General features: G+C 36.5%; 2 protein-coding genes across 2 annotated transcripts; both read left to right on the top strand.

The window, feature by feature from the left end:
- On the top strand, positions 1–6,830 carry LOC141622496 (polyamine oxidase 1). Its single transcript, XM_074438538.1, has 9 exons — positions 1–184; positions 275–524; positions 689–796; positions 1,415–1,476; positions 2,239–2,393; positions 4,325–4,468; positions 5,250–5,399; positions 5,896–6,150; positions 6,231–6,830. Exons 1-9 carry the CDS (start codon positions 133–135, stop codon positions 6,480–6,482), a joined length of 1,428 nt encoding a protein of 475 aa, XP_074294639.1. The 5' UTR covers positions 1–132; the 3' UTR covers positions 6,483–6,830.
- Positions 6,831–7,972: 1,142 nt separating this feature from the next.
- Positions 7,973–13,760, top strand: LOC141622501 (notchless protein homolog). Its single transcript, XM_074438541.1, has 12 exons — positions 7,973–8,255; positions 9,193–9,274; positions 9,369–9,458; positions 9,959–10,084; positions 10,393–10,520; positions 10,695–10,894; positions 11,396–11,459; positions 11,999–12,109; positions 12,417–12,554; positions 13,022–13,164; positions 13,268–13,322; positions 13,433–13,760. The coding sequence occupies exons 1-12, from the start codon at positions 8,103–8,105 to the stop codon at positions 13,571–13,573; spliced, it is 1,431 nt and encodes a 476-aa protein (XP_074294642.1). The 5' UTR covers positions 7,973–8,102; the 3' UTR covers positions 13,574–13,760.
- Positions 13,761–14,904: the final 1,144 nt, after the last annotated feature.

A 14,904-nucleotide genomic window follows, 5' to 3' on the forward strand; every position in this document is an offset into this window, starting at 1 on the left:
GAAGTCGGAACCGAAAACCTCAATGCGACCAAACTATATAAACCGACTCCCTCCATTTTATTCCTTCCTATTTTCCTCCCACACCCACACACAAATTCACATAAAATCACATCTCTCTGTTTCTCTCTCTCTATGGATTCCTCAAAACGCAGTTCCGTCATCATCGTCGGCGCCGGCGTCTCCGGTAACCTCATCTAACCGACTAACCCTACATTCCGTCTTTTTACCGTCTCTCAGAAGACTTACTCTAACTTACGAGTTCATTATTTTACAGGAATATCGGCGGCGAAACATTTGGCGGATAATGGTATTGAGGATATCGTTATTTTAGAAGCGTCAGACCGGATTGGCGGTCGAATACGTAAGGAATGTTTTGGTAGCGTATCGGTCGAGCTTGGTGCCGGTTGGATTGCTGGTGTTGGCGGTGATTTACCGAACCCGGTCTGGGAATTGGCTAATCAGACCGGTTTACGTACTTGTTTCTCTGATTATAGCAATGCGCGCTTTAATATCTATGACCGAGGGTACCGTTGACCTTTAATTTAATTTATTGATTTTCAAGACGGTTTTACAAAACCAAACTTTTACAATGCAGCTATAAGAATCCGTTTTATACATTGACAAAAATTCAAATAAAACCGACTTATAGGAGACTAATTACTGACGATAAATTTAAAATGAATTGCAGAGGTAAAATATATCCAAGTGGAATAGCGTCCGATTCGTACAAGAAAGCCGTTGACTCTGCCATTCAGAGGCTCAACAGTGATGCTGATAATATTGCTGAACTTCCAGAGTAATTATTCCATTCGTTTTGGTTATTTGTTTAGCTTTTTTAAAATTTAAGTAGAAATATAAATTATAGAATAAAACCGTCTCATACTGTTTCAATAAATGAGTAATTTTATATGGACGATCTTATGCAATATAACTAAGACGGAATGGGTCGACGATTATGCTTGTCGTAGCTTCAATTTAAAAACTTTATTTTTTGTTCCGTCAATCAGATGATGATAATCAAAGTGGCTTGAGTGTAGTGGAGTGCGGGAGTGCCTCAAAGCGTTGCAATGACAACGAATTGAGAGGTCCCGGGTTCGACTCCCTACACGGGAGTGTTGCGGCATGGTACACGTGGTTTGCAGGGTATTGCATGTGCCCGGGGATTCAACCCCTCGTCACCAAAAAAAAATCAGCAGATGATGATGATGATAGAATTAATAGGAGTAGAAATACAAATTATAGAATAAAACCGTCTCATACTATTTCAATAAAAGAGTATTTTTATATAGAGTATATAAAATGAACGTGTTATACTGCAAGACAATCTTATGAAAATATAATTAAGACGGAATGACTAGAAGATGATGATCGGACTATAACAGGCTTAACAGTGTAATTTGTTGTATTGAAACAGATTGCCGAAAACACCAATTGAGTTGGCAATTGATTTCATCCTCCATGATTTTGAAATGGCAGGTCAGTTTTCACCTTTATTATGAAATTCTATTTAATTAGATGATTAACTAATGTTGCTAATAATTGCGTAAAATTGATCTCGTAGCCTTTCGCTTTTAAGGACGCCACTTTTTGCTTGATTGATAAGACCTTCAAAGGATAATCTAATTTACTCATTTTCGTAATGACGACTTTTGTTCGATTCAGTTCATTACACACAGAACTCGTTTAAGTGTATTCCTTGGTATATATGATGAGAATTTAGGATAGTTAGCGGAATCGCCTAGACGAAGAAAATACTTACTGCGAAAATGACCTGTTTTTTTGTTTTAAGTAGATGAGGCATAATTAAAAATAATACGGAAAGAACTTTATAGGCTCGTACCTGTTGTAGGTCAACTGTTGAGATCTACTCCCTCTGTCCCGGCCTCTGTTTCGGTCATTTGTTGTCCTTTTCCATATTGGGGTGTCTCAGTCAATTGTTGTCCTTTCTATTTTAAGAATGAATTTGATGAGCAATTTGATCATTTAGACTCAATTTGTTACACTTGTCATTTAGTAATTGACCTATTCCTCTTTCCTTGGTTTTTGTGCCAAAACGAAAGGACAACAATTGATCGGGACGGAGGGAGTACTTGATAACTATTTTAATAATCTGTGGTAGAAGTATCTTTTGTTGTTGTTGTTGTTGTTGTCGCTGCTGTAATGCATGGTTATTTAAGAGTAAGGAGTTGCGGTATTGTCGTTTTTGAATGAGTAACGTAATGAAGAGGGAAATTGCAGAGGTGGAACCAATTTCAACTTATGTTGATTTTGGAGAAAGGGAATTTCTGGTGGCTGATGAAAGGGGGTACGAATATTTGCTTCACAAGATGGCTGAAACGTTTCTTTTGACTTGTGATGGCGAAATTTTGGACAACCGTCTCAAACTCAACACGGTATTTCCATTTTTAATTACTCCGTAACTTACTTACTATATGTATATCTGCTTGTCAATTTTGTAAAACATGCCAAAACTAGAAGTTGTTTGATTGTCATGGCCCCATTTCATACATACTTTTTAATTCTGGCGTTGTTATCTTCGTGTGGTAGCGTTTGTTTTAATTGATTGGTTTGTAGTTCTGTTTTATTTTTGGACGTATCAGAACTGTAATATGTTAGTCGTAAAAAATGTTACATTCGTGGCTAATAATTTTGAAGTATTTGTTCATAATATGAGTGGTAACTTCATTAGTATGGTGTGTGCATTATTCTGTATTTTGTTTTGGGAAATGACTCGTGTTGTTATCAATAAATGAGATGTATTAGGAACATAATTTGATGCGAAACGAAAAAGGAAATTGGAGAGACTTGTACAGTTGTATTGTAAAAGCAATACTATAATTGTGTCGTTGATTACTGATGATCACAATTATGTTTTACTCCATGGTAAGAGTTGAAATGACCATTTGGTTTTGTCTCACGTCGTCGATTAAGATACATTGCTGATCATGTACACACAGCTAAGATATTTGCAGTTATCTCTTTACTGACTAGTTTTACTGATGCATGGTTAGAAGTTTTGATTTGATATATGTGAAAATAATTAAGAGTACTTACTTTTGCAGTAATTATTTACTTGGTGATGTCTTGGCCATCAACTTTATGCACATTAGCAAACGCCCACATTACAACTAGACGTTGAAATCTATCGCCTTTTTTCAATTGATGACCCAATAAAACATACAGTAGCATTGTTTGACCTACGCACTGTCGTGATCCCTAATCTTACTGTGACGAATCGTCATGATTTTGATCTTGAAACCCCTTCCCTGTTATTTCCTTGGTAGGTCCAAGAAAAGGGATGCATTGTTTAGATGAAAAGATTGAGCAAAGAGTAAAAGTATAAAACTACATATTATAGGCATGATTACTTGCCCTGCCTTTAGTGAGGTATCAAATCACTGGAAGCCCTTACACAATAAGGAAACAGTAAAGTACTCCTAAAATGCTCTCGGGTAAAATGGAGTCGCAATTATAGTTAGGGCGCCAAACGAGTATTTTTTAAGTTCATACTTTTCATTGCTGACCGTTAGTCCCTGCTAGTCGGCTTCCCTCACGATAATGCACTAAATGACCGAAATTCTTTACTAGGACAAAAGAAAACGCTTTGATTGTTTCATAATGAACTACTCCTTAGGGCTTGCTTGGATTGAGGGTAAAAGGAGGGGAATGAATAGGGGAGTGATAGGTAAGGTGTATTTTCCTTGTTTGGCATGAGAGTAATTATTCACCTCCTGAAACTATTACCCCCATGAAAGGGTAATACATTACCCACCCTCCCCCTGGGTAATGATTAAGGGAGTAAAACATCTACTCAGTAATCATTACCCTTATATGCCAAACCTATTATCAATGAACTAATTACTCAAGTAATTAACTTCCCCAGTAATTATCACCGAATTAAAATTTACCCCCGAACTATTCCATGGATTTTGTACGAGTAGTTGGCAGTCGCTTTTAGTCACATAGTAGTACTTTAGGGGGTGATTGAGGGAACAGGAAATGCTCATGATATACACTATTAATTCATTCTAGATAATCCAGAGTAATAAATCTTTAGAAAAACTTCCACTTACTGATTGTAGGGTCATTATCTGAGCTGTAACGAAATGATAAGTCGGTTATTTAAAGGCAATTTGCTGACAATTATGTGCAGTATTGTTGTATGATTAAATGTTGCTGTTTGTGCTCAATATATGATCATGAGTCCAATGATTTACATGTTGTTAGGGCCTTAGGGGAGTAGTGTTGACTTTGTGTGTGTTGTTTGATTACCTTAGCAGTCTATGTAGGACCTCAATTATTAATGGTTCTGGATTTTGGGCAGGTTGTTCGGGAAATACAGCACTCGAGGAACGGCGTTACCGTAAAAACCGAAGATGGTTCCACCTACAATGCTAATCACTTGATTTTGTCTGTTAGTATTGGTGTTCTCCAAAGCAGACTGATTTCCTTCCACCCCCCTTTGCCGGTACTTATCTATCTATTTTTTATACACCTACTACTGTTTACGGAGTAGTTTATTGCCTGTCAATTAAATATGCTTGTCGTCCATGCAAACGCGTATATAGAATATGAGCCGTCATCTGTGCAGCTCGCATCCATTAACAGTGGATATGCTTTTTTATTTGATACTGTTTCTTTATCAAACTTTGTCCTGATATCGTTTGCTGAGCGGACTGGGACTTGATATATGCAATGTCCGCGGATAATGACAGGAGTCATGGACAGATTTTCTACTTTCCAGGCCACTGTATAATATATGCGAGTTGCGACACAAAGTTTCTTAGGAATCTGCTGGAAGACTCACTAAATATTAACCTATAAAACTTCATGGTTATCGCTGCAATCATTCATCGGTCAAATACTCCATAACAAATCTATTAAAATCATAGTGCAATTGATTTACCATCTAAAAAATCTGATTTCAGTGGGCACTACTAACGATTGTTGTAGAACTGGGCCACTGAGAAAAGGCGTACATTATCGTGTTGGAAAACATCAAGGCAGTGTTGGTTTTTCTATGGCCCCCTAATCTTTGGGATGGATACAATTATCTTATATAATATTATGTATGACATTATGACACATTACAAGTCTGTTTCCGCTAATAAAAATGAGTGCGTGTTTATATGTGACTAATGAGTAATGGCGGTAGGGAACTGAGCTTTGATGCTGCTAGTACTGTTCCTATTTGGATGAACAAATTTTTGCTGCAATACTAATTTTTTTTATTGTAAATGGTGATACAGAGGTGGAAAAAAGAAGCCATTGATAAATGTGATGTGATGGTATACACTAAAATCTTCCTTAAGTTTCCATACAAGTTTTGGCCATCAGGAGAGGAGAAAGAGTTCTTCATATACGCGCATGAGCGGAGAGGCTACTATACATTCTGGCAGGTCTGTGTTGATGTTATAAATGTTGTTATTTTACAATTACTACTGTTTTTTTCTGAAATTGCGGCATACCGGGATTATTTAATCTTGTCATAAAGTAACATCTTGGTGCGCGCAGCATTCTTCTTTTTCCCCTTGTAATCCAATGTCTTAAAATTCACAACTGATTAGCATGGTAGGGTCTTTTGATGAACTTTATGTTCTTTATGTCTTCAAATGCCCATGTAAAAGGATTTGGTATTATGGATTTTTTTTAGCTGGCGGAGCCCCTTAAGGCATTGGGATAATGTTGTCGTAATTTGCTTTTCTTGCTGCATTGCTTTATATTGTTACCTACACACTTGTACTGTCTTGTTGCATTGAGCAAGACTAGCTGTAATTAATATTAGCCGTGGGATAATGATCTGAGATTAGTTTTAAGAAAAAATTACCGCGCAGAATTCATTATTTTAACTAAAAAGCTGATGTTACCTACTTGGGTGTATCTGTATGTCCTCAGCATATGGAGAATGCGTATCCAGGTTCAAACATTCTTGTGGTAACGTTGACAAATGAAGAGTCTAAACGTGTTGAAGCGCAATCTGACCAAGAGACTCTGAGAGAAGCTATGGAAGTACTGAGGGACATGTTTGGTGGCAACATACCTAATGCAACTGATATACTTGTGCCGCGCTGGTGGAATAATCGGTTTCAAAGGGGGAGCTACAGCAATTACCCTATTATTTCCAACAATCTATTAGTTCGTGACATCAAGGTAATGAATGTTGTCAGAAATTAGTTAGTTTTATTTTTATGTAATGAAGTACCTGAAACTGACCGACATTTTTGGTTCAGGCGCCGATAGGAAACATCTTCTTTACAGGAGAGCATACAAGTGAGAGGTTCAGTGGGTATGTCCACGGGGGATATCTCGCGGGTATCGACACCAGTAAGTCATTGTTAGAAGAAATGAAGTCAGATAATCAAAATGAGCAGCAACCGTTCGTGCTGGAACTGAGAGGTTCTCCAAATGATCTTCATAGATACGATTTAGCTAGACAGATGTTTATGGGTAGCAATGTAGGAATGCCAGAAGCCATCTTATGACTAAATGGACCCACCACTGATAATTATTCGGCTGATTTTGACGCGACAGCCACCACTGACAATTATTCAGGTGAGCAAACCTATGGACTGATAAGGAGGAGCAGCGTGGGCGCAATCAGGCACATTTAACCATCATCAGGCATATGTTCCCAAATTGGCCGACTCTACCGGCCAAGCATTCTGTATGAGTAGAGGCAACTGTATTTAGCCGAGGAATGCAATCAGCAGGCATATGTTCCCACAATGGCAGACTCTACATAGAGGCAAGTGTATTTAGCTGGGGAATACTAATCTGTAAACAGTGTTGGATGTTACAGAGTAATAAAATGAGCGCAATTTGTTTTAAAACTTTTAGTGGTACTTAATCAAGGTAGAAAAATTTAAAAAATGTCATACAAGATGAATACTTGAGGCATCAATAATTTCACTGCGATTGCTTATTATTTCAGATATTTACCAAATTACCACAATGGTAACAAAAAGTGTAGTATAGCTAAAATTACACCCAAAAGATGTTTAGAAACATAATAAAATAGTTTTTGCAAAATTATGTCCCTTTTAATTTTTTTTACTCTTTATTACAATTGAAAATGTTATTACTTAGGAAAAAAATTCCAATTGTGTCAACACTTAAGTGATTTTTTTTTTCAAACATTGTTTCATATTAAGTGAAATTAGGTAAATAATAATAATAAAAAATGCAGTTTGTAAAACAAAATGTTATTTTTCCATGTTCTATTTGTTTTGTTTTGGAACAAATAGAACATGGAGGCTAACGAGTCGTTTTGTTGCACGACTGTCTAGGGATGTTACTAGGGCGGTTGGAGGTGGGTGTAGGCTTTCCTACACTGCTGCTATACCCCCAAGTGAAAACTCATACCCATATCTGCCCACCACCCATGAAAGTTGTACCCATTAGTCCACCACCAACACTAACAACGGAGAAACTAAAATTGCACTTGTCCATTTATCCAATTGTCTTGTATCGTGATTTAATCTGTAAAACAAATGTATTTTAGTATAAATTCGTAAATTATTTTGATTTTTGCTTCATAATTTAAGATGTTAAATAATTTCGGACAATACAAAGAGAAATATCTCTATACAAATGATATAATAATTTTACACTCTCTGTGTCCCGATCATTTGTTTACTTTTGATTTTGGCACAAAGCCGGTCATTTGTTTACCTTTAATTTCGACATAAAGATCAAAGAATAGGAGAGAACCAATTATTGGATGACAAGTGGACTAAATTGAGTCTGAAAGATCAAATTGGTCATTAAAAGTATTCCCAAATTAAAAAGGTAAATAATTAACCGTGAGACCCCAAATAAAATAGCCAAACGAATGACTGGGACGAAGAGAATAATCAACGACAAAAAGGGATATAAAGCGGGTAATATGCAAAAGGGAATCACCGTATTCGGGTCACATATCCGCCCCATTACCCACTAAAACTCAATCAATCAATCAAAAGGGCGGAACAAAAGGGAATTTTTAACCTAAAACCCTAAAACCCTACATACATACACATACAGAAACTGAAAAACCCAGAAATTTTGTACTAAAAATCAATCAGACAAAAGAAATTCACACATTTACACAAGAAAGTTGAAGAATGGAAATTGTTGAATCAGAAATGATGGAAAATAACAGTGTGATGTGCCAATTGAGTGATCCTGAAGCCAATTCTCTTGGAGCTCCTATGTATCTTCCCCTAAATGCTGGTCCTAAAGAACTTGTTCAAATTGTTAATAAACTCCTTGATAATGTAATTTTTCTTCTGTAAACTTTCAATCTTTACTACCCATTTTGTGTATATTCTTAATTACGTTTGTTCAATATGTATGAGGCGTATTTTAATCAAACTATTACTTGAACGGACGGAGTATATTGCTTTTAGAATTTATCTGGGCAGTAGAGGCTGAGCTAGAAATGAAGTTTAGGGTGGCAAAATTAATTTAATATCTTTGCGTAGGTCTCTTGTTCAGAGATTTTGGGGTAGCAGAAGTCGATAATTTTAACTGCTTTTTTGGGATTTGAGGTAGCGAGTGTTAACCGTTGCTATATGTAGCTTCCCTTTAGTTTATGTGATTAGATATTTAGATGGTTGTTGGGTGTGCAAGAAATTATGGAATAAGGGTGGCAAGGTTAGTTTTGTCAGTAATATTTCCCCATTTGAATGTTTTAATTATGAGGGTAGTCAATTAGGGAAGGCGGTTACGAAGAAGCATCCTTGTTATTGTTGTTGTTACTGGTGAAATGGGGATAGTTCATTACCCTTGGAAGGGTTTGTATGGATTGGTTGTAGTTGCAAGTTTCCTTCTTTCAGAATTGTTTGTGATTAGGTAGGTGGACAGGGAAGATAGCCGGATGATAGATGGTATATTGGTATGGGTACCTTGTATACTCGATGGACTTATGACTTATGAGAGCTTCTTTTAGGTGATGCTGCGATTTCATTTGGCTATTAGTTCAAACAGGACGTTGGGAGTGGGTTGTTATTTGAGCTTGAGGAATGATAAGTTCACTTTGTCATTGGTCCAAGCATTGTTGTTTTATAACATCTTTTTTTGAGTAGTAGTGGCTTGATGAACCTCCTAATAACAGTCCATATACAGGATTGACTTAACTAGAACTAGCATTGCTATTCAATTTATTTATCAACTATTAGTGTAAACAATGACCGTGATCTTCTGTTATTACAGGACGAGAAGCTACCTTATGCATTTTACATATCCGATCATGAACTTGTCGTTGGACTTGGAGATTATCTTCAGAAAAATAAAGGTTAATACTTTTTCAGTAATTCTAGTCAGGTTTCAATGGTTAATTTTATTCTTATTATTATACCTGAGTTTACTGATACTTGGTGTATGATCAGTTTCTGTGGAGAAGGTAGTACAGATTGTTTATCAACCTCAAGCAATCTTCCGCATCCGTCCTGTTAATCGCTGTTCTGCCACAATAGCTGGTAATTTATTATCAATACTGCTTCGTTTCTGTTATTTTGAGTGTTCTGGATCAATTTTAATGTACTATTTCCTCCTAAATAGCTTATTTGTTGCAAGCTCATCTTATGAACCATTCACTTGTTGCCTACTTCAGTCTCGTCTATAAAGTTTTTGTACTGTCCAATTATTTTGTTTGGCCGAGCATTGATAATACAATGGTAAAAACACCTTCAGTTAGGCTATAATCAGGGGAGACACCTGGTGACAAATAGAACACAGTAAACATGGTTTCCAAAAAAGAGAACGATTGCTGCTTCCTAAAAATGATATTAGTTAGGTTTGTTGTCTACTTGTTTCAAATAAAAGCATTGTTTGTTATGCTTATCGCCTCTTAACTAGCAAACTTTGTTCCGACTTCTGTTGAGAATATATATACATCAGTGATGCTGGCTTGATTGTGCTCATTATTAAGTTCTCAAACTTCCGAATCCTGATTATCCGCTTGATTAATGCTCTGCAGGTCACACAGAAGCCGTGCTTTCAGTTGCATTTAGTCCGGATGGCAAAATGTTAGCCAGTGGTTCAGGCGACACTACTGTCAGGCTGTGGGACATAAGTACCCAAACACCATTGCACACATGCACAGGTTAGGTTTTTAGAATTTGTGTATATTTGGCAACAAATTTAGTCATGATTGCTGCATCCACGACTTCATTCAGTGCATCTGGTATTGTCATGAATGGGCTTAAGCTGTTACTTCTTTGATTATCTTTGATAGTAGACTGGAATTGTCATGATAATGTGCAACTATATACCTGCCTTGTGGAAGATAAGCTTTTGTATGCGTTTGTTGTGTAATCTGCATCTAAATCTCTTCACTCAATGCTTATGTTTGCATATAGCTTCCGTTTTCTATAGCTTGTTAAATCTTTTCTTGTTTTATTATCTGTATAGGACATAGGAATTGGGTTCTTTGCATAGCATGGTCTCCTGATGCGAAGTATCTAGTCAGTGGAAGCAAGGGAGGAGATCTTCAGTGCTGGGATCCTCAAACTGGAAAGCCCTCAGGCAACCAGCTTCTGGTAAGTCTTTTAATTTGAATGCTGCTACCTTTGTCATGGATCCTGTATTCCTTCCGCAGGTGAAATAGTATTAAGGAGAAGAAGAATGTCTCTGACATTTTCATTGTTTTATATGAGCATTGTGCCTTCACAAACTCTTTTCTTTTGAGACTTCATTGGAATTTCTCATTTCAGGGGCATAAAAAATGGATTACTGGCATATCTTGGGAACCACTCCACCTTCAAGCACCAAGTCGGCGATTTGTAAGTGCAAGCAAAGATGGTGATGCTCGAATATGGGATGTAACACTCAAGAAATGTGTGATGTGCCTGAGCAGTCATACACTAGCTGTAACATGTGTAAAATGGGGTGGCGATGGGGTGATATACACAGGGTATGTTGCTATTTAAAGTCTGAGATATTTTGGTGTTGATTTCCTGATGTAGATTTGATTAACTGGGCCAACTTTTGAATCAAACGGGACACCATCACTCGTAGTCTTTAGAGCGGGGAAAGCATTTGGTTCTGCTTTGTGTAAGATATATAGTCTTGCTTCCCGCAAAAAAAAAAAAAGAGATCCGTTTCTGTAGGCCTCCCATAGTCCCATTTTTAGATGCTCTGTTGTAGTAATTGCCTCATCATCGCTTTCATCTGGTGCTTTGGTTCTTCCATCATTTTGTTCTCTTGTTGACAATAGCGACATTTGGTAAAAGTGACAGTAGTGATCTTACAATCAACAGTGACTTTTGTGGATTTTGTTTAAAAAATACCCCCTTTTGGTTCTCTATCATTTGTTTTCGTTTTTTAGCTTCTTGGCAAATGATAGCAGAAAATAAAGCATTCTAATCATTTGGTCAGCTTCTCATATATTGTAATTTTTTATTTCCTGTGACAGCTCCCAGGATTGTACTATAAAAGTTTGGGAAACGAAGGAAGGGAAGCTAATCCGTGAGTTGAAGGTATTCAAACTTTCAAAGCCTAGACTCTTTATTAATTAAGATATAAGAGTCAGCTTCTCATATACTTGAAGATATATTAGTTTTTTTGGTAATATGAGATACGTGTCATAATTGGGCTTCATTGTTTTTTAGGTTGTGTTAAAACATATTTTGACCCCAGTGTCAAATACAAATAACAAGCCTGTCTAATAGCAAGCCTGCGTTTCATATTTAGTCTTGCTGCCAACTTGCGTCAATGAGATCGGTGTCTGGATTTGCTACGACAAGTTGTGATCTTTCAATAAAAATTCAATGAGACCCTGTAGTCATGTACCTTAACTTGTGCTTATATATAGCCTTGACTTATATACAAAATGTATCTCTTTATCATATGGTGTTGGTCTGCTGGAACTTCCATTATATTTACTTGCAAATTTGCAAGTGGTCTCTATTGGCTTGGATCTTTAACCTGTAGTAATAGATTTATAGCTGTTTTTCCTTATTAGTTTATGCGTAATTTCCTTCACTTCTATCTTTGATGATTTACAACATATTATCAGGGTCATGGGCATTGGGTCAATTCTTTGGCACTCAGTACTGAGTATGTCCTTCGTACAGGAGCGTTTGATCACACGGGCAAACATTATAGTTCTCCTGAGGAAATGAAAGAGGTATTGTAGGTTGATTTTTGCAAGATTCTCTCATCAAAATTATTGTCCTTGTACTAGTTAGATACATGGTTTTCGTTTTGTTTTATAAAAGATGGCCTTAATATTCACTTACATTTGACACCGTCATATCAAATTGTGCGGTGGGACGTTTATATTTTTGAAACCATCGTATTGAATATTTCTGGGATTCCTTGGGTTCTCCGTAGCCATCTCTTTTTACTATCGTGTTGTAGTTTCCCTTTTTTCTCCCACATAACTTAAATCATTTGCATTTCTTGCAACTTAAATTGTAATGTGGCTTTGATAGGTTGCTCTAGCTAGATATAACAAAATGAGGGGAAATGCTCCGGAGCGACTGGTTTCTGGTTCTGATGATTTCACCATGTTTCTGTGGGAACCTGACGTAAGCAAGCACCCTAAAACACGAATGACAGGCCATCAGCAGGTTTGGATTTGTTCAATTAATTTGTTTTTACAGTAGTTATTGCCTAGTTTGCTTAAAGTTTGAACTGGGTCCATCACGCGCATGCATCCCTCGTCCCTGTGTTTCTACATACTATCGTTTACGCCTGTTATGAGAAGTTCCTGTTATGAGAATCTCCTCTCACTGTTACCTTTTACCTTCACCGCGAGTAAAGTGGCGGCCTTAGCACCTTAGTGGGTCTTCTAATATTCACACTTTCAAATATATTACCTTCTGAAACAATGTGATCTTGACATCATGTTGATCGATTCACTGTATTGTCCAACTGCTGAGCCTTCTGGACACTTGAATGGAAAACAAGCCTAGAATCCGTCTAAAATTTTGTACATGTTCACAAGGCTTGGTTTCAAGTAACTCTTATGTGTGTTGGGATGATTTATAACGGCCTTAATGTTCTCTTATACTTGAATGTTGTCACTTGTACTCAGCTTGTGAACCATGTTTACTTTTCTCCCGATGGCCAATGGGTGGCTAGTGCTTCATTCGATAAGTCGGTCAAGTTATGGAATGGAGTCACGGGAAAATTTGTTACTGTCTTTCGAGGTCATGTTGGGCCAGTTTATCAGATAAGGTATAGACTTGTTTCTTTCATCATTTTTGTTACCTGAAATTCAATGAAGACGATCTTAGAGACAGCCGAATGAAAGTGATTAACATGTTTTTTAATAATGCAGCTGGTCAGCAGATAGTCGGCTTCTACTGAGTGGAAGCAAGGACTCGACATTAAAGGTTTCTGGCTTAATCACTCTTTCCATCTTGAGTTATACTATGTTGTGAGATTAAGCGTAACTCCATTTATTATCGTAGTTAGTGGCTTATGGTGTGTTTATGTTGCATAGATATGGGATATCAGGACCGGAAAACTGAAACAAGATCTTCCAGGGCATGCAGATGAAGTGTATGCAGTGGACTGGAGTCCAGACGGAGACAAGGTGGCGTCTGGTGGCAAAGATCGAGTACTCAAATTTTGGATGGGATGATGATACCTTTATTACAATGTGTAATATCATATACAGTACCTTGTCTTACATTTTTGCACTTCCTATCGAAAAAGGCTGTATTTATTATACTTGACATCAAGTATTTCACAATTTAGTTAATGTCTGTATGTCACCCTTTACAGAAGCTATTGAAATTCGGCTGAACATCCGGATCCTAATTTGGTTATATCACCCTTGCGCGGGTCCATGGTCGGTAGAAGTGTAGAACGACTTCTTCACATAAAAGTGGCATGAGTTAAGTACTTCAAAAGTTGTTGTTCAAATGTGAGAATTAGTTTGACATTAACAAATTATTGTTCATCGATTTCAAGTTGGGTACTTCAAAAGTTAAAAATAAAATATTCAAGCAAAATATGAGCATGTTATCGCTAGTCCCATGTTAATGTACTCGCACTTAAGACACTTCCTCATACAACGATAATAATTTTGAGCTCTTCTTATCCTCATTTCCGCCTATCGACCCATCCAACATTCCAACCCGATTTACCATGGCAATATAATACCCAGTACAAGCAATGTCTTATTTCGTTCGCCCTAGAAATTTGATTTCTTTGATTAAAATATTTATTACTCCGTCTCTCTTAACAAAAAGAATTAAATAAATAATTCAAATTGAGCAAATATTTTGAAAATTTTGTACCCATTCCATTGACATTCCTATGACCCTACCCGACCTAGGTTTTGTTTGATAAAATTAACTGAAAATGTAGATAAAACTTGAAAATGTAGCTGGAAACTGAAAAGTTAATTGAAACTTGAAAAGTTAACTCATAAGATAGCTGAAAATTAGGAGCTGATAAGGTAGCTATTTATATAAAAAAATATTTGGCAAACTAACTGAAAAGATAACTGATTTTGATAAAATAACGTAAAATGATATGATTAATATTATTTAATAGTATAGATTTAAAGGGTAAAAACGGAAAATCAAACCAAATCAGGTACCTGAAATCTAGCATTTGGTTAAATAAGCTAATTGCCAAACTATTACAAAAAAAAAAAAAACCTAAAATTTAAATCCCCCTACTACTAAGAGAATAAAATTCTCTTAGTATTTTCCCGCCTAAGTGTTTTTCCACTTTGATGGGCCTGTTTTATGGATTTTGTAAACAAAGACAAAGACGTTAAGTTGGGCCCATCGACTTAAACTAATTGATTTTGCAGACATCATTACTAAAATTCTAACGTGATAATTCTTGTAATCTTATACATGAAAATAAATTATGATTTGAATTTTCTAATTATACAATCCTATATGGAAACAAATTATAATTTGCCCCACAAATTATGCAATGCTAACAATATTATTT

This window comes from Silene latifolia, chromosome X, assembly GCF_048544455.1.
Source record: "Silene latifolia isolate original U9 population chromosome X, ASM4854445v1, whole genome shotgun sequence".
In the NCBI taxonomy this organism is placed as follows: domain Eukaryota; kingdom Viridiplantae; phylum Streptophyta; class Magnoliopsida; order Caryophyllales; family Caryophyllaceae; genus Silene; species Silene latifolia.

Bases quoted from the DNA above. Each gene is read 5' to 3' on its own strand.
- LOC141622496 (XM_074438538.1), top strand. From the start codon at position 133: ATGGATTCCTCAAAACGCAGTTCCGTCATCATCGTCGGCGCCGGCGTC. The intron at 185-274 runs GTAACCTCATCT...ATTATTTTACAG, and splicing joins CGTCGGCGCCGGCGTCTCCG to GAATATCGGCGGCGAAACAT. The intron at 2,394-4,324 runs GTATTTCCATTT...GATTTTGGGCAG, and splicing joins ACCGTCTCAAACTCAACACG to GTTGTTCGGGAAATACAGCA.
- LOC141622501 (XM_074438541.1), top strand. From the start codon at position 8,103: ATGGAAATTGTTGAATCAGAAATGATGGAAAATAACAGTGTGATGTGC. The intron at 12,110-12,416 runs GTATTGTAGGTT...TGGCTTTGATAG, and splicing joins CTCCTGAGGAAATGAAAGAG to GTTGCTCTAGCTAGATATAA. The intron at 13,323-13,432 runs GTTTCTGGCTTA...TATGTTGCATAG, and splicing joins GCAAGGACTCGACATTAAAG to ATATGGGATATCAGGACCGG.